The sequence below is a fragment of the Thalassophryne amazonica genome, chromosome 17, assembly GCF_902500255.1.
Source record: "Thalassophryne amazonica chromosome 17, fThaAma1.1, whole genome shotgun sequence".
Lineage (NCBI taxonomy): Eukaryota > Metazoa > Chordata > Actinopteri > Batrachoidiformes > Batrachoididae > Thalassophryne > Thalassophryne amazonica.
Window position 1 is genome coordinate 63,495,969 of NC_047119.1, and position 26,669 is coordinate 63,522,637.

General features: G+C 42.9%; 1 protein-coding gene and 1 long non-coding RNA gene across 4 annotated transcripts in view; one reads left to right on the top strand and one right to left on the bottom strand.

The window, feature by feature from the left end:
- The window catches only part of ror2 (receptor tyrosine kinase-like orphan receptor 2), a 192,993-nt gene that overhangs the window by 7,661 nt on the left and 158,663 nt on the right, over positions 1-26,669 (bottom strand). For all 3 annotated transcript variants that reach the window (XM_034192308.1, XM_034192306.1, XM_034192307.1), the window contains one exon: positions 5,463-5,584. In XM_034192308.1, the coding sequence (XP_034048199.1) occupies positions 5,463-5,584 (122 nt within the window). The remainder of the gene's footprint in view (positions 1-5,462; positions 5,585-26,669) is intronic.
- Positions 5-24,866, top strand: LOC117529508. Its single transcript, XR_004566031.1, has 4 exons — positions 5-592; positions 1,547-1,550; positions 22,847-22,854; positions 24,856-24,866. It is a non-coding gene; the product is annotated as an uncharacterized LOC117529508 (long non-coding RNA).

The window sequence follows — 26,669 nt, forward strand, 5'->3', positions numbered from 1 at the left end:
AAAGGAAAACAGAAAAACAGCTTAATGTTCCTTACATCATTATCAAAAATGAGCACACTGCACTAAAATAATGGACTCTACTGATAAGCTATAGCACCCAGTCTAATGAGCACAGCGGAAATCCATTTGACCACACACAGTTATTTATGTGGTGCAAAATCTGAGTGCACACTTGGGCATTGGGTGAAATCCCATCCCACCATGGCAACTATAGCCAGATAGGAGTCAAGGAAGTACTACACAAGGGTCAACATTCAAAAGTGCTCCAATCATATTGAAAAGTATATCACATTATTTTCCTGATCATAAAGACTCCAAAAAGGTACAGTTTGGACTTTCCATGACTGAATGTTATGGAGTTATGGAGTAAAATTCCAGTTTATACAGAGGTCAAAAATTAAAGCTGCTCTAATTTTGGTAAAAAGTGATGCAAATTGTTGGTTGATGTAATATGATTTTAAAAAGACAATAGTTTGCACCTTCCGTTATGCTTAGTTATCACATTACGGGGTAACATATGTCATAGAATCCAATGTATGTTGACCTTGTTTAACAATTACTTTGCACACCAAGCATTCAACAAGGTTAAAATGTAAGTCCAAGGTTTGCAGGTCCACACCGAGACTTTGTTGCCTGCAGCACTTTTGAAGGTAAGATAAAAACTGTTCACATTAACTAACTGAGTGAGTGAGTTTTCTTTTCCTGTTAAGGCTGGAGTGTGTGATTTGTGTTTGTAATATGTTTTTGTATCAAACAAAGAAATAGTTCTACAAACACACAGATGAGTACAATTATACTCAACATTTAGAGGCTTAAACCTAGAGTGCCAGGAAGCATATTGAAATTGAGACGATTGTTAGAATTTTGTTTGTTTGTTAGCTAGAGTGCCAGGAAGCATATTGAAATTGAGACGACTGTAAGAATTTTGTTTGTTAGGGTGAATATAAAGGATTCCCAAAATATTAGTCTGAACATGATTAAAATTTGTCCGTATCAAAACAAATTCTGAATTATTGGCAGGTGCCAAAAATTTGAAAGCCAGAATGCCATCGGGGTGATGTCACAGGTCACGTGGGGGGGGGTTCACCGCTAGCAGCTAGCTAGAAGACTGGCGATCGAACTCACAAGGATTTTGCAGCGCTGCTTTTGGACAGGTGAGTTGCCTGGTGACTGGTGTCTGACGGTGTACAGTTATGGTTATTATCTGAGTCTGTTATTATCTGATTATCTGAGTTATTAAGTGCATGTGCGCAAGTGCAGATGCACTTCCGGCTTGAATTCGTCTGCAGGTTTTGACGTTCGCCGGTGGCGAAATACGCTATGGATTTCCCTCAAATTATGTATGTTCCCATGAATTATAAATTCCCAAAAAAATTTTAATGGGTTCTTATATATAGTAGTTTATATATATTGAACTTCAGACTATATTTTATCTATTGAAGATTGCCAGCATTCTAGCTTTAAGCTAGCACGGACCGTCATTGTTATTGGCCAACTAGTATATCGACAACCAGACAAATGGGATGAAGTTAGCGCGGGCAGTCAGTATTGTTGACTAACTAGTATGTCCACTTCCAAATAATATATTAATAATCATGTGAAGGCAGCATATTTATACAATCTAGTATTGTCTTTTAAACCTTTGAAAATGATATCACTGTGTTTTTATGGTGAAGTTTTGTAAAATGAGTCAACCAGGCAGGTCACACCAAATATGACCAATCTTGTTAGCCAGCGCCACCTCTAGGAACATACTGTAAGAATACATAACATCAATCAATCAATCAACTTTTTTCTTATATAGCGCCAAATCACAACAAACAGTTGCCCCAAGGCGCTCCATATTGTAAGGCAAGGCCATACAATAATTATGAAAAACCCCAACGGTCAAAACGACCCCCTATGAGCAAGCACTTGGCCACAGTGGGAAGGAAAAACTCCCTTTTAACAGGAAGAAACCTCCAGCAGAACCAGGCTCAGGGAGGGGCAGTCTTCTGCTGAGACTGGTTGGGGCTGAGGGAAAGAACCAGGAAAAAGACATGCCGAGAAGGGGGGCAGAGATCGATCACTAATGATTAAATGCAGAGTGATGCATACGGAGCAAAAAGAGAAAGAAACAGTGCATCATGGGAACCCCCCACAGTCTACGTCTAAAGCAACATAACCAAGGGATGGTCCAGGGTCACCCGATCCAGCCCTAACTATAAGCCTTAGCGAAAAGGAAAGTTTTAAGCCTAATCTTAAAAGTAGAGAGGGTATCTGTCTCCCTGATCTGAATTGGGAGCTGGTTCCACAGGAGAGGAGCCTGAAAGCTGAAGGCTCTGCCTCCCATTCTACTCTTACAAACCCTAGGAACTACAAGTAAGCCCGCAGTCTGAGAGCGAAGCGCTCTAATGGGGTAATATGGTACTACGAGGTCCCTAAGATAAGATGGGACCTGATTATTCAAAACCTTATAAGTAAGAAGAAGAATTTTAAATTCTATTCTAGAATTAACAGGAAGCCAATGAAGAGAGGCCAACACGGGTGAGATATGCTCTCTCCTGCTAGTCCCCGTCAGTACTCTAGCTGCAGCATTCTGAACCAACTGAAGGCTTTTTAGGGAACTTTTAGGACAACCTGATAATAATGAATTACAATAGTCCAGCCTAGAGGAAATAAATGCATGAATTAGTTTTTTCAGCATCACTCTGAGACAAGACCTTTCTGATTTTAGAGATATTGCGTAAATGCAAAAAGGCAGTCCTACATATTTGTTTAATATGCGCTTTGAATGACATATCCTGATCAAAAATGACTCCAAGATTTCTCACAGTATTACTAGAGATCAGGGAAATGCCATCCAGAGTAACGATCTGGTTAGACACCATGCTTCTAAGATTTGTGGGGCCAAGTACAATAACTTCAGTTTTATCTGAGTTTAAAAGCAGGAAATTAGAGGTCATCCATGTCTTTATGTCTGCAAGACAATCCTGCAGTCCAGCCAATTGGTGTGTATCCTCTGGCTTCATGGATAGATAAAGCTGGGTATCATCTGCGTAACAATGAAAATTTAAGCAATACCGTCTAATAATACTGCCTAAGGGAAGCATGTATAAAGTGAATAAAATTGGTCCTAGCACAGAACCTTGTGGAACTCCATAATTAACTTTAGTCTGTGAAGAAGATTCCCCATTTACATGAACAAACTGTAATCTATTAGACAAATATGATTCAAACCACCGCAGCGCAGTGCCTTTAATACCTATGACATGCTCTAATCTCTGTAATAAAATTTTATGGTCAACAGTATCAAAAGCAGCACTGAGGTCCAACAGAACAAGCACAGAGATAAGTCCACTGTCCGAAGCCATAAGAAGATCATTTGTAACCTTCACTAATGCTGTTTCTGTACTATGATGAATTCTAAAACCTGACTGAAACTCTTCAAATAGACCATTCCTCTGCAGGTGATCAGTTAGCTGTTTTACAACTACCCTCTCAAGAATCTTTGAGAGAAAAGGAAGGTTGGAGATTGGCCTATAATTAGCTAAGATAGCTGGGTCAAGTGATGGCTTTTTAAGTAATGGTTTAATTACTGCCACCTTAAAGGCCTGTGGTACATAACCAACTAACAAAGATAGATTGATCATATTTAAGATTGAAGCATTAAATAATGGTAGGACTTCCTTGAGCAGCCTGGCAGGAATGGGGTCTAATAAACATGTTGATGGTTTGGATGAAGTAACTAATGAAAATAACTCAGACAGAACAATCGGAGAGAAAGAGTCTAACCAAATACCGGCATCACTGAAAGCAGCCAAAGATAACGATACATCTTTGGGATGGTTATGAGTAATTTTTTCTCTAATAGTCAAAATTTTGTTAGCAAAGAAAGTCATGAAGTCATTACTAGTTAAAGTTAATGGAATACTCAGCTCAATAGAGCTCTGACTCTTTGTCAGCCTGGCTACAGTGCTGAAAAGAAACCTGGGGTTGTTCTTATTTTCTTCAATTAGTGATGAGTAGAAAGATGTCCTAGCTTTACGGAGGGCTTTTTTATAGAGCAACAAACTCTTTTTCCAGGCTAAGTGAAGATCTTCTAAATTAGTGAGACGCCATTTCCTCTCCAACTTACGGGTTATCTGCTTTAAGCTACGAGTTTGTGAGTTATACCACGGAGTCAGACACTTCTGATTTAAAGCTCTCTTTTTCAGAGGAGCTACAGCATCCAAAGTTGTCTTCAATGAGGATGTAAAACTATTGACGAGATACTCTAACTCCCTTACAGAGTTTAGGTAGCTACTCTGCTCTGTGTTGGTATATGACATTAGAGAACATAAAGAAGGAATCATATCCTTAAACCTAGTTACAGCGCTTTCTGAAAGACTTCTAGTGTAATGAAACTTATTCCCCACTGCAGGGTAGTCCATCAGGGTAAATGTAAATGTTATTAAGAAATGATCAGACAGAAGGGAGTTTTCAGGGAATACTGTTAAGTCTTCTATTTCCATACCATAAGTCAGAACAAGATCTAAAATATGATTAAAGTGGTGGGTGGACTCATTTACTTTTGAGCAAAGCCGATAGAGTCTAATAATAGATTAAATGCAGTGTTGAGGCTGTCATTCTCAGCATCTGTGTGGATGTTAAAATCGCCCACTATAATTATCTTATCTGAGCTAAGCACTAAGTCAGACAAAAGGTCTGAAAATTCACAGAGAAACTCACAGTAACGACCAGGTGGACGATAGATAATAACAAATAAAACTGGTTTTTGGGACTTCCAATTTGGATGGACAAGACTAAGAGACAAGCTTTCAAATGAATTAAAGCTCTGTCTGGGTTTTTGATTAATTAATAAGCTGGAATGGAAGATTGCTGCTAATCCTCCGCCCCGGCCCGTACTACGAGCATTCTGACAGTTAGTGTGACTCTGGGGTGTTGACTCATTTAAACTAACATATTCATCCTGCTGTAACCAGGTTTCTGTTAGGCAGAATAAATCAATACGTTGATCAATTATTATATCATTTACCAACAGGGACTTAGAAGAGAGAGACCTAATGTTTAATAGACCACATTTAACTGTTTTAGTCTGTGGTGCAATTGAAGGTGCTATATTATTTTTTCTTTTTGAATTTTTATGCTTAAATAGATTTTTGCTGGTTATTGGTGGTCTGGGAGCAGGCACCGTCTCTACGGGGATGGGGTAATGAGGGGATGGCAGGGGGAGAGAAGCTGCAGAGAGGTGTATAAGACCACAGCTCTGCCTCCTGGTCCCAACGCTAGACAGTCACAGTTTGGAGGATCCAAAAAAATTGGCCAGATTTCTGCACATGCACGGAGCAACAGTCTTTCTTTTATTTGGAGGAAGAACAAATTCTGCAGTTGGAAAAAATGTTTTGAAAAATCTCACAGACTTTAAGTAATACAGAGTTGTTTTGGGATAAATGTGTACCATGTCAGATGGATTTGTGTACCTGTGATACGGTTCTCACTTTCTCCCTGCATCTGCAAAGACTCAACATATATACTCTGGTTGCCAATGAAGCGAGCGCAGGCGATGCCTCGGTACGGCTGACAGAAACCTTTTTCACTGGACCTGAAACAAAAAAAAACAAAAAAATGAAATAAAAACACAGACAACCTTTGGCAAAAATAGTTTGAAGCAATAGTTCTCATATACAAACTGGGGGGAAAAAAAAGCATAAATAGAAAGAAATAAAGACAAGTGTTGGACAGGTGTTCCAAAAGGTGAACTGGGAGGCACTCAATGGTTAATTGGTGGGCTTGAGACCTCAGTATCCTCGGTTCAAACCCCAACCTGACTGGAAAATCACTAAGGACCCTTGGGCAAGGTCCTTAATCCCCAATTTGCTCCCGGTGTGTAGTGGGCGCCTGGCACAGCAGGACCCTGACATCCGTGTGTGAGTGTGAATGTGTGAATGTGAGGCATTATTGTAAAGCGCTTTGAGCGTCTGGTGCAGATAGAAAAGCGCTATATAAATGCAGTCCATTTACATATTCCCCACCACCAAAATACCCACTGCACCTTGCAATTAGCATCAAACATCGTCTTTTCAGTGTTAACACTTAACATTAACACTTTGAAAGTGTTAATTGATTAACACTCACCTAGCATTATTTCAACATGGTCAGTGTTGAAAAATGAAGACTGACTAACCCTTAATAATACTACTTGAAAATCAACACTACCAGATTACTCTTAACTCTCCTAAAGTAACACTAACGGGTGGTGAGGAGTTAGCTAACGTGTGTCATCACATTCACGTTACTGTTGTTTTGCCCCAGCAGACAGCCCAAAGCAAGTGAGCACCTGGAAATTTGGAACTGGGCTGGAAGGATTGAGTTGAGCGGAGAGGGAACATCTTATCGGACGTTGTCCTGCTAGGAGTGGAGTCGCGCAACCAGTAACAGACCATAACGGCGGCAGAGAGCAGCAGCATTTGGAAAAACGGTGCTTAATCAGTCATCTCCCACAACAATGCACAAAGGATATTGTTATTATTATTATTGTTGTGTGGGCCGCCTGAAGAGGAGGTACTGCTGGCCCACCACCAGAGGGCGCCCTGCCTGAAGTGCGGGCTTCAGGCACGAGAGGGCGCCGCCGCCACGGACACAGCCGGGGGTGACAGCTGTCACTCATTATCTCTTGACAGCTGTCACCCATCTACTCTACATCATCTCACTCCATAAAGACCGGACATCATCTCCACCTCGTTGCCGAGATATCATCTACCTGTGAAGGTAATATCCTCAGCCAGAAACTAACTGTGTCCTAGTCTGAATTCATTTTGCAGCTGCTTTCCTGTGGAGTGCCTTATCAGTGAGGTTGGCGTAATCCGCGATGGCTTCGCTTCACACCCCAACCAGATAAGTGTTTGACAGGAGCTGCACGAGTGTGTGTTAGAGGTGGAGGTGACTTTCCACCTTCTGACTGTTTTTGTTACTGGGTGTGCACACACCCACATCTCATTGTTTGTGCTCCTCGCCAGCAGTACCAGATCCAGCAGTCGGGGACGGTGATCACCTGGGAATTCGGGACTTGGCGGCTCCAGTATTCACCGGGTTCTGTGGCGGTGGAAATCGTGTGGTTCCGGCTCTTCTCAGGACAGACGTCTTCTATCCTCGAGCCTGCCCACACGTCACTTTTGTGGATTGACTGCTATTAGATTCTGTGATTGTCTGTATATTCGTTGTACACATTCACAACATTAAATTGTTACCTTTTGGCTCATCTATTGACCGTTTATTTGTGCCCCCTGTTGTCGGTCCGTGTCACTACACTTTCCCCAACAATTATTTTTCCTTTACACGAGGGTCTGTGACTTTAGCCTAGGAATTGGCGAAGAGAACTCTCATGGACCGCCTCAGTGCAAAAAGGCACATTAATGAGGAATGAATAAAAACTGTACGGTGTGAAATTATTCTTGCCTGCAACAACAGACAAGAGTCCCAGTTAGCGACTTTAATCAGCAGAAAGGTGAGTCACGACTGACATCTTTAAATGGCTTTGACACAGGTTGATGAGTAAATTGTGGACCCGCTGCTTCTGATTAGAGATCCGGCTGTTACTGATTCGGCTTGTCTGAATGAAAGCTTGTAATCTGAGTTCTCAGACTTGCGCTGTGCTACATTTGTTTTACAAGTGAGTGCATCAAACCCATTAAATGTGAGAGGAGTTATTAAAAACAAGCAACAGTGTTACTTTGTGCTCAGCAGAAAAAATGTCATTTGCTTTAGGCCCTAAATTAAAAAAAGTAAGTATTTTCCCACTCTAGAACCAGTGACACTGAATGGCTAATTCACCTTTGTTACTTAATAGAGATTGTCACTTTCACACTTGCAGGAATGAGTGAGCCAGAAAACGCGCGCACACCACCGAGACCGGGATGTTTTGATTCCTCTGCTGATCACAAGGATGGCTGGATCCGGTCGAGCTTGTGGTCGTTTGTAGACAAAACATCAGTCTTTCCATTGGTACCAAGTATTAGCTTATTCGCTCTCATTACGAGAAACGGCGGTGCAAATTCTACAGCAGTGATCCGGAACTGGCAATGATCCGGAACTGGGCACGTGACTGTATAATTTGAGTGAAACACTTAATCTGTGAAGGAAATGAATATTGGATTAAAAACGTGGGATTTACCAGAGGAGTAAATTTTCAGGGCTCAGGGCCTGTTGACCCAGAGATGAACCGACTAACCTGGTGATTTTCCATGACAAAGGGTTTTTTTTAACACCCCCTGACCAAGAGTGAACCCACTGGGAAGGGGATTTCCAAGAATTGATCTAATTTGCATTTATATAATGATGTCATTAATAACTGATTTTATTGGTGTAAGAAGTGCTAAGTTTAGAAAGGTCAGCCCATTTGGGAGGAGTCGCTGACCCTTGAAGTGTATAAAAATGCACGGTCAGTCATTCTATCTTTGAAGCTGTCCTCGCTGTACCTGACGATGGTGGATTTTGTTTACTTTTTGCTGGCAAAAAATAAAAACTGTTGCTTTGGGACTTTGTTCTCTCTGATTTTTGTGGACACCTTTAAGGTGTCCACAAAATCTCTCACCGCCGCACCTTTAAGGTGTCCACACCTGTTGCTACAACTATTTGCGCACACAAGTGCCTGAAAGACAAAGTGTGGGCTGTGCGAAACCATCACACCCCCTCGCGGCAGGTGCCGGCCAAATTCCAGGTGACACACACGAACATCTAACACTCCTCGCATGGCACTTAGAAAATATGTAGCCAGTTGCACTCTTGGCATGACAGGAGACTGCAGATGATCACTTTTGTACCTGCAGAGAAATTTGTCTAAGTCCCACACGAGTGTGGCTTTGGTGTGTGCGCTGAGATGACAGGAGGTGTGTCCTCCCACTGAAGCCGTTGTGGAAATCTGTGGATCTGGACAGTCCAGCTGGACACCACGTACTGTGTTTGGACGGGTTGGACAAACAACTACCCACTGTGACACGCGTGTGTCTGTTTGCTGTTATCAAGTGGACATAAATAAAAACATATATCACTGTGGTGAGCTGCAGTGAGCGCACGCACTCATGGCACGCATATGGACAGGCTGCTCTCAGGTTGAAATGGACCATCAGATCAGAACACGCATCAGGTGATCTTACTGCCAGGTCAGCCACATGAGCGCTGTTCCACATGACGCGGTGTCCTGCAGTGCGTCGTCCACAAGACATGCGCGCGGCCAGTTGGAGACGCGCCAGCAGATGTGGACATGAATGAGACAAGCGAACTGCTTCTCATTCATGTAATTTCATGACTGTATGTCTGTGACCATGGGTCATCTACAGAGGAACAGACGGATCATATTTGTATTGCTCACTTGATGAATGCTGTGTTTTTAAATGGTGTGTGTGATTTAAATTTTTTTTGTAATACTTCCATGTCCTTCCTGATATAAGGCAGATTCCCATAGCTTTCAAAGGACAGCTCCGTAGCTCAGTGGAAAAGTCTCTGACGGGAAATCAGAGCTTTTAGATGGCGTGGGTTCGCGTCCATTGGGTCGTATGATTTTATGTTATTTTTTCCACATAATGGCGCGATGTGGTCCCACAGGTACTGGCTGTTTTTTTTATATTTCCTCCACATAAGCGGTGCGGTGTGTGTTCCTGCCCGAAAAGACACAGATGCAAATGTAATGTCTCATTTGAGCTGTGACAGCTGTTGTTTACGTTTCTAATCGTCATAGAAAATGGATTAGCGTGAACCGTTATCATGTAAACAAACGCCTGTTCCGGTTCTTACTGCAAGTCTCAGCCATAATTCAGACAAGGCCTCATGGGGGCTCGGAATAAGGTGGACAGTCATGCCAAAACAGCACACTGTTAACAAGAGCAAGACCATAAACGATCAAGCAGTATTATTTGAAGTAATATGGATATACGTCACAAATTTTAGTGCATGTAGTCCATAAATAATGAATAAATATATTAATGGAGTGACAATTCTTCTGGTTCTTCATTTGTCCAGTTTTCCCCTTTTTTGTTGCAGATGAAAGCTGATCTCCTTATGGACACAACCCTGATTATTATCGACAAAGTCCAGTTACTAAAAGTAGAAGCATTTAGCATGTACACTGGTACTGTGCAACTTCATTTCTCCTTTGCATCACTCAGACGCTGAATTAAAAAAAACTTGTATCTCAAGCGTTTTCTGTATTTTTAGAATTCAAAGCATTTGGAGGTGATGTTTTCTTAATGTTTTACTTCTGTGCATTTGTGGATGTATTTCTGGTTGTCATGGTTTAGTTTCAGCACAAAATTTAAACTCCACCCAACTCGACTTAATGAGCAAATTCTAGTATTATAGAACAGAATTGTAAATGTAGAAGTCCTGAAAGTTTCACAGGGAGACCGGACGATCAGACAACCTTCACCCTCGTCCATTGTGTTATCGAAGTCGTCCCTCCGTGTTGGCGCTTTACAGAAGCAATTTTGTTCTGATCCGAACTTGTTTTAAGACTTTGCCTTTTGCAAAGGTCATTCATATGTTGTGTTTGTGCAGGACTTAGGTTCTTGGGTTGTGCCAGGCCGGTCTTAAGTCTTAATCCACAAAACAAACAGAGTGAGCGAGCACACAAACACGTTCGAGGTCGGAGCTGGCTGGTGGCGAGTGATGTGCCTCGTAAATGCAGTGCAATTTTATGGCGCTTTTCCATCCGAGGCAGACGCTCAAAGTGGTTTTACAACGCGGTGCTCCATCCTCTACGTCAACACTCAGAGACTGTTTTTACTTCAGACCGACTGCGTCGCTGAGCTGCCATGTGTTGAAGAACTGAGCCTTTAGTCACGTCGAGAGTGGAATTATACCCCCCCCCAACCACCACCACCAAAAAAGCTGCATCATACCAAACGCAAATCATTCACGGGTTTTGCTGAGGAGATCACCCGATTAATAATAATCTAATGAATTACAAGCTTTGTGATTAATAAAATAATCAGATATATAATTAAAAATAATCTGATCTTGACACACATAAAGCAAAAAAATGGGAGGAGCTCAGAAACGGAAGAGCAGTGGACAAAAAAATAAATGAATAAATTAAACACCTTTATTCTTGTTCAAAACAAATTAAAGAAAAAATGATGGATAAGAAATAAGCTGTGTTAATGACGTCTTGCGGGACTTCCTGCATTGGTTTGTCTTCGTGTATCTAGACGATATACTCATCTTTTCTCCGGACCCTGAGACTCATGTCCAGCATGTACGTCAGGTCCTGCAGCGGTTGTTGGAGAACCGGCTGTTTGTGAAGGGCGAGAAGTGCGAGTTCCACCGTACTTCTTTGTCCTTCCTGGGGTTCATCATCTCCTCCAACTCCGTTGCCCCTGACCTGGCCAAGGTTGCGGCGGTGAGAGATTGGCCCCAACCAACAAGCCGTAGGAAACTGCAACAGTTCCTCGGTTTTGCAAATTTCTACCGGAGGTTCATTAAGGGTTACAGTCAGGTAGTTAGCCCCCTGACTGCCCTGACCTCCACTAAAGTCCCCTTCACCTGGTCGGATCGGTGCGAAGCCGCGTTTAGGGAGTTGAAACGCCGGTTCTCGACTGCACCAGTCCTGGTGCAGCCTGATCCAAATCGCAAGTTCATAGTTGAAGTGGATGCCTCTGACTCAGGGATAGGAGCCGTGCTGTCCCAGAGCAGGGAGTCCGACAAGGTCCTCCACACTTGTGCCTATTTTTCCCGCAGGTTGACCCCGGCTGAAAGGAATTATGACGTCGGCAATCGGGAACTCCTGGCGGTGAAGGAGGCTCTTGAGGAGTGGAGACACCTGTTGGAGGGAGTGATGGTGCCCTTCACGGTTTTCACGGACCATCGGAACCTGGAGTACATCCGGACCGCCAAGCGGCTGAACCCCAGGCAAGCCTGCTTGTCACTGTTCTTCTGGCGCTTTGACTTCCAGATCACATACCGCCCCGGGACCAAGAACCAATGATCGGATGCCCTGTCCCGGGTGCACGAAGAGGAAGCCAAGGCTGAGTTGTCGGACCCAACAGAAACCATCATCCCCGAGTCCACTGTCATGGCCACCCTCACCTGGGACGTGGAGAAGACCGTCTGGGAGGCCCTGGCACGGAACCCGGACCCGGGGACCGGCCCGAGGAACAAACTGTACGTCCCACCAGAGGCCAGAGCTGCGGTTTTGGACTTCTGTCACGGTTCCAAGCTCTCCTGTCATCCAGGGGTGCGCAGAACCGTGGCAGTGGTCCAGCAGCGCTTCTGGTGGGCGTCTATGGAAGCCGACATCCGGGATTACGTCCAGGCCTGTACCACCTGTGCCAGGGGCAAGGCTGACCACAAAAGGACTTCGTGACTCCTCCAGCCTCTGCCGGTGCCTCATCGCCCCTGGTCCCACATCGGCCTGGACTTCATCACAGGCCTCCCGCCGTCCCAGGGCAACACCACCATCCTCACGATAGTGGACCGGTTCTCCAAGGTGGCCCACTTCGTGGCCCTCCCGAAGCTCCCGACGGCCCAGGAGACAGCAGACCTCCTGGTCCACCACGTCGTGCGTCTGCATGGGATACCATCGGACATCGTCTCGGATCGTGGTCCTCAGTTCTCTTCCCAAGTCTGGAGGAGTTTCTGCAGGGAACTGGGGGCCACCGTGAGTCTCTTGTCCGGGTACCACCCTCAAACAAACGGACAGGCAGAGCGGGCTAACCAGGAGCTGGAGCAGGCCCTCCGCTGCGTGACCTCCGTGCACCCGACGGCCTGGAGCAACCATCTGGCCTGGATCGAGTACGCCCACAACAGCCAAGTTTCATCTGCCACCGGCCTCTCCCCGTTTGAGGTGTGTTTGGGGTACCAGCCCCCATTGTTCCCACTTGTGGAGGGAGAGGTCGGAGTGCCCTCGGTCCAGGCCAACCTCCGGAGGTGCCGCCGGGTGTGGCGGACCACCCGTTCTGCCCTGTTGAAGGCCCGGACGAGGGCCAAGGCCCATGCAGATCGCCGGCGTTCCCCGGCCCCTGCATACCAGCCCGGGCAGGAGGTGTGGTTGTCGACCAAGGACATCCTGCTTCAAGTGGAATCACAAAAACTCAAGGACAGGTTTATTGGTCCATTTCCCATCCTCAAAGTCCTCAGTCCGGCCGCAGTGAAGCTAAAGCTGCCAGCTTCACTGCGGATCCACCCAGTTTTCCATGTGTCACGCCTCAAACCTCATCACACCTCACCACTCTGCACCCCTGGACCTGCACTGCCTCCTGCCCGGATCATCGACGGGGAGCCGGCATGGACCGTGCGTCGGCTCCTGGACGTCCGTCAAAAGGGTCGGGGGTTCCAGTATCTGGTGGACTGGGAGGGGTATGGACCCAAAGAATGCTCCTGGGTGAAGAGGAGCTTCATCGTGGACCCGGCCCTCCTGGCCGATTTCTACAACCGTCACCCGGACAAGCCTGGTCGGGCGCCAGGAGGCGCCCGTTGAGTGGGGGGGGGTTCTGTTGTGTGGGCCGCTGAAGAGGAGGTACTGCTGGCCCACCACCACCAGATGGCGCCCTGCTTGAAGTGCGGGCTTCAAGCACGAGAGGGCGTCGGAACCACTGGGAGTGACAGCTGTCACTCATCAACACCAGCTGTCACTCATCAACCACAACATCCATAAAAGCCGGACTGCAACTCCACCTCCCCGCCGAGAAATCAGCTACCACTTAGGTAACTTCTCTGCTGCATCCTTAACAAACACAAGTCTGATCTCATTTACAGCCGTTTTCCTGCGACGTGTCCTTATCTGCTGCATTGGCGTTTTGTGTGGACTGCGACGGCTTTGCCTCACACCCCAACCAGATAAATGGTTTTCCAGGAGCTGTATGAGTGTGTTACTGGAGGTGGAGGTTTTCCCTCCTGGAGGAATTAAGCACTGAAAGATTGCTGGGTGTGTATTCACACACCCACCATTAACTGTTTCTGTTTCTGCCAGCAGTACCGGGTCTGACTGCTGAAGACAGTGGCCACCTGGGGTGCAGGTGGCCACCTTGGCGGCTCCGGTGTTCTTCAGATCCGTTGGCGGTGGAAACTGTGTGGGATCCGGCTCTTCTCTGGCCAGACGTCTTCTTGTTGTGAAAGTGTCGTGACACGGACCCACAACAGGGGGCGTAAATGAACGGACAATGGATAAGCCAAAAGTAACAATTTAATGTTGTGAATCACACAACGACGTACAGACAATAACAATATAGTGACTGTCAATCATACACCAGGTGACGTGTGGGCAGGCTCGACGATAGAAGACGCCTGGCGAGAGAAGAGCCGGATCCACACAGCTTCCACTGCCAACGGAGCTGAAGAACACCGGAGCCGCCAAGCCCTGCGCCCCAGGTGGCCGCTGTCTTCAGCAGTCAGACCCGGTACTGCTGGCAGAGAACAGAGACAGTCCTGATGAGTGTGAGGTCGCACACTCAGTAATCCCACAGTCTGTATTCAGTAAGGAGGGAGCACCTCCACCTCCAATCACACACTCGTGCAGCTCCTGTCTAACCACTTATCTGGTTGGGGTGTGAAGCGAAGCCGTCGCTGATCACACCAAACGCCAATCCCACAGATAAGGCAAACACCACAGGAAAACGGCTGCAAAGAAGTTCAGATTATTACTCAATGTTTTGAGTCAGCAGAGAAAATTACCTGATTGGTAGTTGATTTCTCGGCGGGGAGGTGGAGTTGCAGTCCGGCCTTTAAGGTGGTGGTGATGATGTGGATGAGTGACAGCTGATGCTGATGACGAGTAACAGCTGTCACTCCCGGTTGCTATGACACCCTCTCGTGCTTGAAGCTCGCACTTCAAGCAGGGCGCCATCTGGTGGTGGTGGGCCAGCAGTACCTCTTCTTCAGCGGCCCACACAACACTTCTATCTTCGAGCCTGCCCACACATCACCTTGTGTATGATTGACCATCCTCATCCTCTGTTATTGTCTGTATTTCGTTGTGCGATTCACAACATTAAATTGTTACTTTTTGGCTTATCCATTGTCCGTTCATTAACGTCCCCTGTTGTGGGTCCGTGTCACTACACTTTCACAACAGTGTAACCTACAAACTCTAAAACGACACTGTGCACACACTGAGCATGACTCACTGCAGCGCCACAAAGTGTGTTTTCATATATTTTGTATCACCTCAATTAAAGTGGTGTTTCTGCGTGAAGAAGCAATTTTCACTTTGCTTATCAGGATTTTATTGCAGTGATTTGTTTTCATCTGGGGCCATCTTTTAATAATCTAAGGTAAAATTTGGGTGGTTACATATCTAAAAAAAAAAAAAAGATGTGCCAGGCCGAAATGATGTTTATAGCAGAAGAATGTGTGTGAAAACACTTATAGAATTGTGGGAGATGTTGCACAGATTTAAATATAAAATGAAAATGGTGTGTTCAAATTCTTGAATATTTTGTTGACTGATGGTGACCTAATTCAACCACTATGCTTTGTGTACGAGTGATCGCGTCATATCTCAGAAATTTGCAGACTTCTTCTGCCAAACGTTCCTCTATTTGATTCATAATTGAAATGTAATCACGCAAGGGCACAATTTAGAACTAGAAATTGGGGGGGATAAAGTGTGAGGCCCGCAGGGCCGAATCCCATAGGCCAGGGGTCAGGGGGCCACTTTAGTCCCCCAGAAGCCAACGGTTTCTAGATAAGCTCAGGTGCTTTCTGAGCATCCAGGACAGCAATTTTAATGTTTTGAGAAGACCATAAAGTGGACACCATTTGACTTATGCAATTTGAAACTGTGGATAAAAGTACTTTATTCTGAGAATAACCAGCATTGCTTTTATTAACATCCTGGGGTAAATAAGGTATCACCACATGTGTAGAACTCAGGTCAGCCACATGAATGATAGGTTGAGTTTTCATAAAAAAAACAACTGCAATGTGGTAAAATGTATTGATAAATATGAAAGAGCAGGCTCTTAATAATTATTAACTATCACATACTGTATTTTTTTCTCAAGATTTGTTTTTGCATAAGTTTGAAAAAACAACAGATCATAAGTTTAGGATAAATTACTTATCATAAATTTAATTTTCGAAGTGGCACTAATGATAACACTCATACTGAACATAATTTCGCTTGAATAGACTGATTTTGGAGATCAAGCAATAATTGCAGATGGGCTTTCTGAGGTCCCAGATAGCTTTTCTGATTTCCTTTTCTAACTTTCAGAATTTAGTAAATTTGCATATGGTCCATTGATACTTATGTGTAGACACTAGTCCCTAGAGGCAACTATTTTTGGTTTCAAATCTGGGCAAATGCAGTCCCAGAAAATTCTGAATGTGACAAACAAGAAACAGGTGTTGGAAACAAGTCAATGCTGCTAAAAATACAAACTTGTAGAAACAAAGATACTATTCTGGCATTGTTTTGCATGCATAGCATGTTTCAAGTACACACATATATGTCAGAAGGTGGGGGGGGCATGCCATATTCTGTCCCCACTGGTTGAAAAGGTGGGGGGACATGTCCCCCCATCCCCCACCAAATTGCGCCCATGTAATCGCATGCACATTGCAAAAACTTTTAAATATGATGGGAGATGAAGGAATGAAACTGCAAAAGTAACCAATCACAACCCGTGCGGTCTCTGTCGTTTCAATGTGTAGCTTCAGTTTTTGGGGAGGCGCACTTCAGTCTATGGAGAGGGGCTCGGAAAGGGTTCACAATGACACAGAGGGCTCTGTGTGGCTACGGAACTGTGGAGATGAAGTGGCATAAATCAGGCTTAAGTCAGCGGACCGTAGCCAAACATCAAGCTCCACCAGTACAACGTCGCCCTCCGCTGAGCTCCGTCTACCTGTGTTGCGGACAGGAAATTTGACCCCTGCAAGACCAGCGGCCGTGTGTAATTCCCCAAGTAAAGCTGGAGCTGCATCAGGAAGAGCATCCGGTGTAGAACTTGTGTCAAATCCCAGTGCAGATCTGTATGGGCTCTGCTGTGAAGACTCTGAAATACAAATCAGGCAGCTGAAAGGTAAATGTGACCGAGTGTATGTTGACCTCAACTAAGAATCTGTTGTTTTGGACTTATAGCTTTTTACATCTAATTAAATAAATACAAGGTGGAAATTTTCCGATCTTTTGTTAAATATTTGATTGAAATACAAAGAAAAAATATTTCTAACCTGGCGTTGATGTTTACAAAACTACCGTGAACAGAATCAATTTTTAAACCTGTTATAGGTTGTATAATTCATTACTCAAAATGAATGTTTTATTTTGACAGTCATAGTTTTATTAGAGCCACGTGACTTGAGCAGACACGAGTCAGCAGTAAACCTCTGTATACACTCGATCTGTAGACAAAATGCTACAAAACACAGCAAAGCAGTTTCCCAGAGCTCCTCGTCACATCCTTGTTCTGTCAAACCCGGACAGATTCTTCTTAGAGTGACATAAACCAGAGGAAAGCACAAACCGAACCCTCCGGCTGGAGGAGCTTCGTCCACAGAATGTTTTGGCGCATTTGCTTGACAAACGATTTAAACAATGTGTCAGCCTTAAACAACGAGGGCGATGCGTTAAATTGAATTTTCTCAGCAGCGCCTTCGGTTCACTTAAACAGTCTCACACTAAGTCAAACGGCTGTAACCGTAAGTGGCTGACGTCAGATATTACCACCCAGGACGAGCTGGAAAACATGCAAATTTAGGATTTCTCTCTCCTTCTCGTCCTCTGCTAACATCTGCATTTGGATTATTTTGTAAAAGGTTCTGAACCACAACTTATGCAATAGAGGCATTTCTGAACATTTTGGCTTTATGTCTAATGATTAATGCTGCAAAAAGGTTAGTCAACCTCCTCCTAATGTCTGCTCGTCTGTGTGCAATGATCTGAAATAAATGAGTCATTTAGACGTGGTGGGCAGAAACACACAATAAATAACACAGTAAATAGTAAAAACAATATCAATAAAATGCACATGCTCATGAGCATATTTATAGTTAATTAATATGTATATGTTGCAGACATGAATGAGTGAAGCTCTTCAGCATCTCACCATGTCATTTAGGTCCTTCAGACTTCTTTTGAGCAAATGCTTCAGGAGAGCATTAGCATGGCTAAAACCTTTCAGCTTCTTGGGGGGGCTACCCCCCACCCAGTATCCCCTAATTACAGCCCTCTTAACTCCCTGCCATTTTAAGCATTTTTTTTTTTAAATGTACATGTAAATTAATATTCAAAGTTTTCAGCTAGTTGACAGTAGGGCTGTGCAATATGGCCAAATTATCATATCTCAATATTGTCATATCAATATGATATATGATATGACTATGATTTCACACAAAGTGCAGTGAAATAGTGAAAATTAAATATCTAAGTCACTGAATATGTCTTTGACTTTATTTACATCAATTAAGAAGAAATACAAAAGTTTCTTTTACCAAAACATCAAATCTAGGCTTTCATCTCAGATATACACTCAACAAAAATATAAACGCAACACTTTTGGTTTTGCTCCCATTTTGTATGAGATGAACTCAAAGATCTAAAACTTTTTCCACATACACAATATCACCATTTCCCTCAAATATTGTTCACAAACCAGTCTAAATCTGTGATAGTGAGCACTTCTCCTTTGCTGAGATAATCCATCCCACCTCACAGGTGTGCCATACGAAGATGCTGATTAGACACCATGATTAGTGCACAGGTATTATATTTTTTAATTAATTTATATCAAGTTGTAGAGATTTGCTTTGAGCTTGAGTTTAAGGAAGATAACTTTAGATTTATTTATTTAAAGTTATGTCACTGGTGTGTCACTCAGACAGCGAAATTAAGAGGTTACACAGGTTTTATACAGAACAGAGGAGGAGTAAATTACCCGTATTTCTTTCAGCCTGAGCGTCTTTACATTATATCTCATATAAGCAAACAGAGCATGAATCAGCTGCTCCCTCGTTTCATTCATTAAAATCACAGAAGAAACACGTGTATATATAAGGCAACCCAAAATAAAGGAGATATGCTGCTTTTAAGAACCTGGACCTCATTTGTGGCATAAAATACGGTCATTTACTCACTGATATAACTCTGGTGTCATTAGGAGTCCACGGTACAGACGACTTATTCAGGTTCAAATTGCAGCATGCAATGGTACAAAACGTATGGAACCAAATTTGCACGCTAAATGCAACGCAACACAAATGGGACGAATAATCCATGTCACATGACATACAAAGCACCAATCAAATGACAAGGATCCACTCAGCCGTTATGTAAAACCTTTTATTGTACCAAGCGAAACGATGAATCCAAAAATTTCTAAAAACAGAATCCAGGTTGAAAAATACGAGTTCTCCTTCAGTGATGGTCAAAAGATTTGGGTTCCCTTAAACAAATGAGCTACAAAGCTGAAGGAAATACCAACTCTAGTAATATAATCTGGTGTATTTTGAATATGTTGTGTGCCTGCAGTGTTACAGAAAACGTTGGTTTTTTAAATGGTCATTTGAGCAGGATGAGTTGAAGCTGCTTGGATGAGGAAATAGTTGGTCTCACTCAGGACGTGAATCAGCATTCTTTCCAGTGCCGAGCAGCATTATCCAAACCGCTGGCTGCTGTCTGACTCTTGCACCAAGAATCTATTCTGAGCCGTGTGCGGGTAAGTCAAACGCGCACACGGGGGAAGAAAAGCTGCATGCCTGCTGCCCTCATGGTTTGGTCGCATCAATCAGCATCGCGCGGCCTTCATCATTTCTAATGCAGTCAAAGCGCTGAAGGTATGAGAGGTAGCTGACAAGCCTTTGCATGCCCCGTTTAGCTTTGGGCAGAGATTTCTAACACCACAAATATGTATCTGCACCGCCGCAGCTCTCAGGAGCTTCACTGGCTACAGTCGCTTGTAATCTGTCCTCGCCACGGTGAACCCTCAGCCCGTCTCATTACAGAAGGACCAGGTGATGTCTCACTTAATTCTCAGCCGGTAATGAGTCACAAAAGATGGCGTTCTTCCATTAATCTGCTATATAACAAAACAGGGCACCTCCATATAAGGGGATGAACTAATTCCGAAAGTGCCCAGCAATCAGCAGCACATGGGTTTGTTTCCCAAAGCAGCTGGACTGAGTTAACTGGGAAATGTTCCAGAATGCAGGGGTACCTGCTTTTCCACACAAAAACCAATCACAAAACACTTTTATGAACAACTGCTATACTGCGTGCAAACATTAGTAACCATAAACAGCAAACCACAAAAATCTGTGTGGATGAAACGTGTTCTCGTAATACAAAACACTGGCCTTTACATCAGCACAAACTCCTCAAAAAGTGCTAAAAACGGCACGGAGGATATTCACCTATTCTACTGTCAAGTGTTGCTTTACTGAATGACATGACTTTAGAACCATTTACACTTCACCAGGGTAGCAGTGGGTAAAACCACAGACTGTGTCTACACTGTACAAGCCCTCTGTGATGTCACACATTGGTTTTATAAAGAGCAGGTTTCCATAATCCAATGGGGCGTCTCCAAATGGTGCCATCATGACAGTGCCTGATTTTGCCTAACTCCTGGCCAATCTATAGATGGATCAAGAAGTGGAGTGTGGGTAAGACAGGCATGATCTGGGAGGGACAAATGAATAGGGTTTGGTATCGAGAACCGGTTGTTTTCGTGTATCGTTAAGAAATGATTCGAGTCACCAATATCAATAGTCCTTTTGCTTAACGATTCCCTTATCGGTCCTTCAGAGCGGCCATTGTTTCTGAGGGTGTCGGGAAAAATGATAATTTCTCTACATTGATTGCAGACCCTGCAGCGGCTCTGTAATCAACCGCTTCTGCAGCATGACTCCACTTTGAAGCTTGAACCAATGAAGCAATGCTTCAATCCGCTGGCTCTTTGGTTCTTTGATTCGCTGCTCTTCAGAAGCGGCAACTCTGCTTCTTAACCCCTCTCAAAGCCCTTAATATATGTCAATTGTGAGTCACTTTTATGTGGATTAAAATCACTAACTGGGACTCTTGTCTTGTTGCAGTCAAGAAACGAGAATTAATGCCTTCAAAATGAATTGCCACTTTAAATAAAATGACACCTCTTTCCAAACATTGTAACAGAGAAAATAAACTACAATCGACTAAAACGTTTTTTTCCTCCCAAAATAAGACATCCTATATTCTTTATGAATTACATCCTGAAGTGCAACACAGCCAGCTGCAAGAGCTCAGCTCAGATGTATGGAAAGACATTCATGCCAATAATGTCTGAAAGGAAATGCGTTTGACAATAACTACAGATTTTGCTTATTTCTATTTATGTCCAGAGATCAATCCCTGCCTGACTGGAAAATCACTAAAGGCCTTTAATCCCCTATTGCTCCCGGTGTGTAGTGAGCGCCTTGTATGGCAGCACCCTGACATCGGGGTGAATGTGAGGCATAATTTTAAAGCGCTTTGAGCGTCTGATGCAGATGGAAAAGTGCTATATAAATGCAGTCCATTTTATCAAGGATCCACCATGTAGAGTTTATTATGTCCAGAGTTTAAGGATCCAGTGACCAATTTCATATTTATTTACTTTAAGACTCAATAAAATGTTGTTGACATAGAAAACCTGCAAAGCCCACTTTTAGTACACAGAAAATTCACAAGAGGTATCGATAAGGGAATCGATAAGGAATCGGATCGATAAGCGGAATTGAAAATGGCATCGATATCGATAAAATCTTATCAACACCCATCCCTACAAATGAAGCCACAACACGCTCATCTATCTTGAAGTTACCAAGCTAGGTAAGGCTAACAAGGTAGGTCATCTAATTTTGTGGGCTGGGCAGTGGTTTTTATACAAGGTGGTAAAAAAACGTGAGATTATCATCCCCGTCTGCATGCCGAAATCAGCCTGCATCAATTTTTTTCCCCTATTTTTTATTTTAGTGAATTTCATTAACGGTGTTACAGTTGGTGCAGGAACCAGCATGTGCATGCTGCTAAGTGGTAAGTATGCTTTGGGTGAAGACAGCTGAAGTTTACCGAGCCGGGCCCGGAACTTGTGGCTTGTTGTCATTGACCACACAGTCATTTGCTCAGTCTCACTCACACACAGTTTGCATGTTTTTCACGCTACTAGCGTGTAGCACATTGACTGTACCATAATTTCCGGACTATAGAGCGCACCTGAATATAAGCTGCACCCACCAATTTTCATTGGTTGTCTGGATGATAAAATTTCAGTTAGATATATCATATATCACACGAACACACTGATATTTGAGAAGTGAAATGAAGTTTCTAGTATCTACAGAAAGTGTGCAATAATTATTTAAACAAAATTGGGGAGGTGCATAAATTTGGGCATCCTTGTCATTTTATTGATTTGAATACATGTAGCACTAATTACTGGAACACAAAATTGGTTTGGTAAGCTTGACCCTTGACCTCCTTACACAGGTGAATCCTATCATGAAAAAGGGTATTTAAGGTGGCCATTTGCAAATGTTTCTCCTCTTGCATCTCTTCTAATGAGTGGCAAAATAGGAGCCTCTAAACAACTCTCAAATGACCTGAAAACAAAGACTGTTCAACATCATGGTTTAGGGGAAGATACAAAAAGCTATCTCAGAGATTTCAGCTGTCAGTGTCCACTGTGAGGAACATAGTGAGGAAATGGAAGACCGCAGGCACAGTACTAGTTAAGGCCCAAAGTGGCAGGCCAAGAAAAATCTCAGATAAGCTGGAGCGAAGGATGGTGAGAACAGTCAAAAGACCTGCTCCAAAGACCTACAATATGGTCTTGCTGCAGATAGTGTCTCTGTGCATCATTCAACTATACAGTGCACTTTGCACAAAGAGATGCTGTATGATGCTGTAATGCAGAGGAAGCCTTTTCTGTGTACACACCACAAACAGAGTCGCCTGAGGTATGCTAAAGCACATTTGGACAAGCCAGCTTCATTTTGGAATAAGGTGCTGTGGACTGATGAAACTAAAATTGAGTTATTTGGACATAGCAAGGGGCGGTATGCATGGCAAAAAAAAAAGAATACAGCATTCCAAGAAAAACGCTCCCTACAGTAAAATTTGGAGGTGGTTCCATCATGCTGTGGAGCTGTGTGGCCAGTGCAGGTACTGGGAATCTTGTTAAAGTTGAGGGTCACATGGATTCCATTCAATATCAGCAGATTCTTGAGAACAATGCTCATGAATCAGTGACACAGTTGAAGTTGCACCGGGGCTGGATCTTTCAACAAGACAACGACCCTAAACACTTCTCAAAATCTACTAAGGCATTCATGCAGAGGAACAAGTACAAAATTCTGGAATGGACATCTCAGTCGCCAGACCTGAATATTATTGAAAATCTGTGGTGTGATTTTATGTGGGCTGTCCATGATCCAAAACCAACAAACCTGAGATGTTTTGAAGAATGGTCCAAAATACCTTGAACTACAATCAAGACTCACTGGAAGCTATAGGAAGCGTTTAGAGGCTGTTATTTCTGCAAAAGGAGGATCTACTAAATATTGATGTATTTTTTTTCTGTTGGGGTACCCAAATTTATGCACCTGCCTAATTTTGGTTAAAGAATTATTGCACACTTTCTGTAAATCCTAGAAACTTCATTTCACTTCTCAAATATCACTATGTTTGTCTGCAATATGATATATTTAACTGAAATTGCTGATCCAAACAACCAATGATTTATAAGGAAAATCATGAAATTTATCAGGGGTGCTCAAACTTTTGCATACAATTGTATTTTCAGGTGTCGTTTTCCAAAATCCACAATCAGGAGGTTTTATGTGGATAATTTTGCTTCAGGACGTGTTCATGAATCCACTAAAACGAACAGGTAAGACTTTATATTAACTTTGTGTGTGAATTTGCGCCGCATGAGGACCACAGCTTTCAGCCAATCAATGCACAGCATCAATTGACGTATTTCGACTTATGAGAAAGCCTGTAAAAATCCATAAATTAGCGGCATCATTGATTAAGCCGCAGTGCTCGAAGTGTCTGAAAAAAGTAGTGGCTTATAGTCTGCAAATGATGGTATTCAACATGGAAACAAGATTAAAAAAAAAAAAAAAAATCTATTTTCAGTTCCTCATTTGGTATGCAGTTGCTGTATGTGTTGTTTTTCAGGTTTGAAATGACGTTGTATGTAGCTGTTTCTAAGGATAAAAAAACTGCCCTCCCGCATCACTTTTTCTGATCTCAAGGATGATAAACTAATGTTTGTTTTGTTTTTTTATGGGGCCTTAGGTGCGAGTGTTAAACACTATGAGTGGCTAACATCACCAAGCTAGCCATACCTGCAAATTAGTGCTAATGGTGCTAACATACAGAAAAAACCCCCAAAGTGGTTTAAAATCCATTTATAAACAACTCCTATGTGTTTTAATTAAACACAATGGATTTATGATTCTTCCTCACAATGCTAGTATTTATTTTGAAGTGTTTCCCTGCAGTAGTCAATAACGGTGTCACGCGACTGGACAGTGAGAACAGCAGCCGAGCCAAATGCAAACAGAAAAACAGGCCACCACACTGGAACTTTTGGAAACAGTGCTCATGAACTGCCATCCATGTAAAGCGCCAAGTGTAATTTTAAAAGCAGAATAAATTCAGCAGAGGGAAAATTTGTTTTCTTTGTACTGCTGCTTGTGATCTTAAACTTTAGTTCTAGTCAGTAATTGCCTCTGACCACACCAACTCTTACAAAAACAGCACAAACAAACAACCTGGGTATGAAATAACATGCTGCCTCAAAAATAGTTAATTAAACCCATTAAGAATGGCCAATATTTACTGAAATGAAAAAATGTGTTGTGATAAATTGTTGTTATATCTCTATGTTATACAGTGTTGCCACAGTTACTTTGAATAAGTAATCCAATTACTGATTACTGATTACTCCTTGAAAAAGTAACTTAGTTACTTTACTGATTACTCAATTGTAAAAGTAACTAAGTTAGATTACTAGATACTTTTTTAGTTACTTTCCCCAGCTGCCGACAACAACCCTCTAACACCTCAACATGATAATGATACTTGTTTTGCCAAAACTCACTTTATAGTCACCCTTTCTTGGCTTCAATGAAAACAAATACTTGTTTTATAAAAAGTAAAATAAAGACCTCTTTCTTGACCTCATATTTAACTGTTGACAGCACTGTAACAGTAAAACTTGCAATTTCTAACCTACATTGTTTATAAATGTAACTATTAAACTCTAACATTTTTCTAACATTTAAATTCTCTCTAAACATTTTACTTGTCGAAGTTATTATTATTATAAGTAGTATTAGTAGCTGTAGTAAAAAAAAGGCTTCAAAACTGGACCTTTAATCTAGGGGTGTTGTGGGGTGGGGGTGGGGGGGCACATCCCTGCCCCACGCCCCCATTCCATCTGGATTCGCCCCTGCTTTGGCGTTTGAGCACAAAGAATGGATAACATTGATTTATGCAGAAAACATGACCAGATTTACAAGTAAGAAAGTTTTAATGCATTTTCACATCATGTGGTCCTCAGAAAGAGAGTTTAGGTGCATTTGAGTGGAAAATAGTGTTAGTTGTTGACGCATCGCGGAGGATCAGCTGTTTTTAGCAGCAGATACGGAGCGGCTCAGCTCAGATTTCTAAATAAAGGAGAAAAATAAAGCACAAAAATGACAGTGCAGGTGTGCTGTTTTCACCGCGCTTTAAGAGGTGAGGATGAGTCGTAGCTGCTGCAGAAAACCGCGGATGAAAAGCTCACAGCTCGCTTAAAGTGGGCAGTTCAATTGAACCCTGACCCCCTGCCCACGGACCAAGTTTAATGCTGCTATCAACCCACAATGCAAAAATAATAGTAACGCACAGTGACTTGGAGAAGTAACTTTAATCTGATTACTGATTTGGAAAGATTAAGGCGTTAGATTACTCGTTACTAAAAAAAGTGGTTAGATTAGAGTAACGTGTTACTAAGTAACACATTACCGGCATCACTGATGTTATATATCTCTAACTATTACAGATTTGGATTGCCCCGCAGTGGTCACGCACGTAGCATCCTTAGTAAATACCTGTAGAAAGCTGACCTTCTCTGAAATAAATTGAGCAGAGGTACGACATTTTATGACCATCCGATCCTGACATAAATTTAACAAAAGCGTAACTTAGATCTAGGGCTAAGGTGTAACTTCCTCACTTCTCCATGATGCCATTTTCTTCTGTTCCTTCACTGTAACTTGACAGCAGACTACGACGGGGTTTGATCTATGGGTCGGTGGACCTACTAGCTTTTGTTTAGCCATGGCAATAGGCATACTTACCTGAAGCACAAACCTGACACCATTTCGTGCCCAAGACAATAATTACCAATTCCAAGTCTTTCTGCAATGGCTGTAAGTTTTACATGTTTAGCAACATCATTAAAAGTTAATCCAGTGTGCTGGCTCATTGCAGTCCTGACATAACCATTCTGAAAGATGAATTTAATATAAAATACTGTTTGCTTACATATTTTAGTGTTTTTCTCATCAATGTCGAACTTGAGAATGTCTAAACTTGATGCCAACTGAATTCCTGACATTGTTAAAGGTTTTCTTTCAGTTAGCACAAACTCCTTCATCATATATTTGAAGAGTAATAAAGCCCCATGTGTCTATACAGCATTTTTTTCCCCCACTGACAGAAAAACGCTGAGACGGTGCCAAGAAAA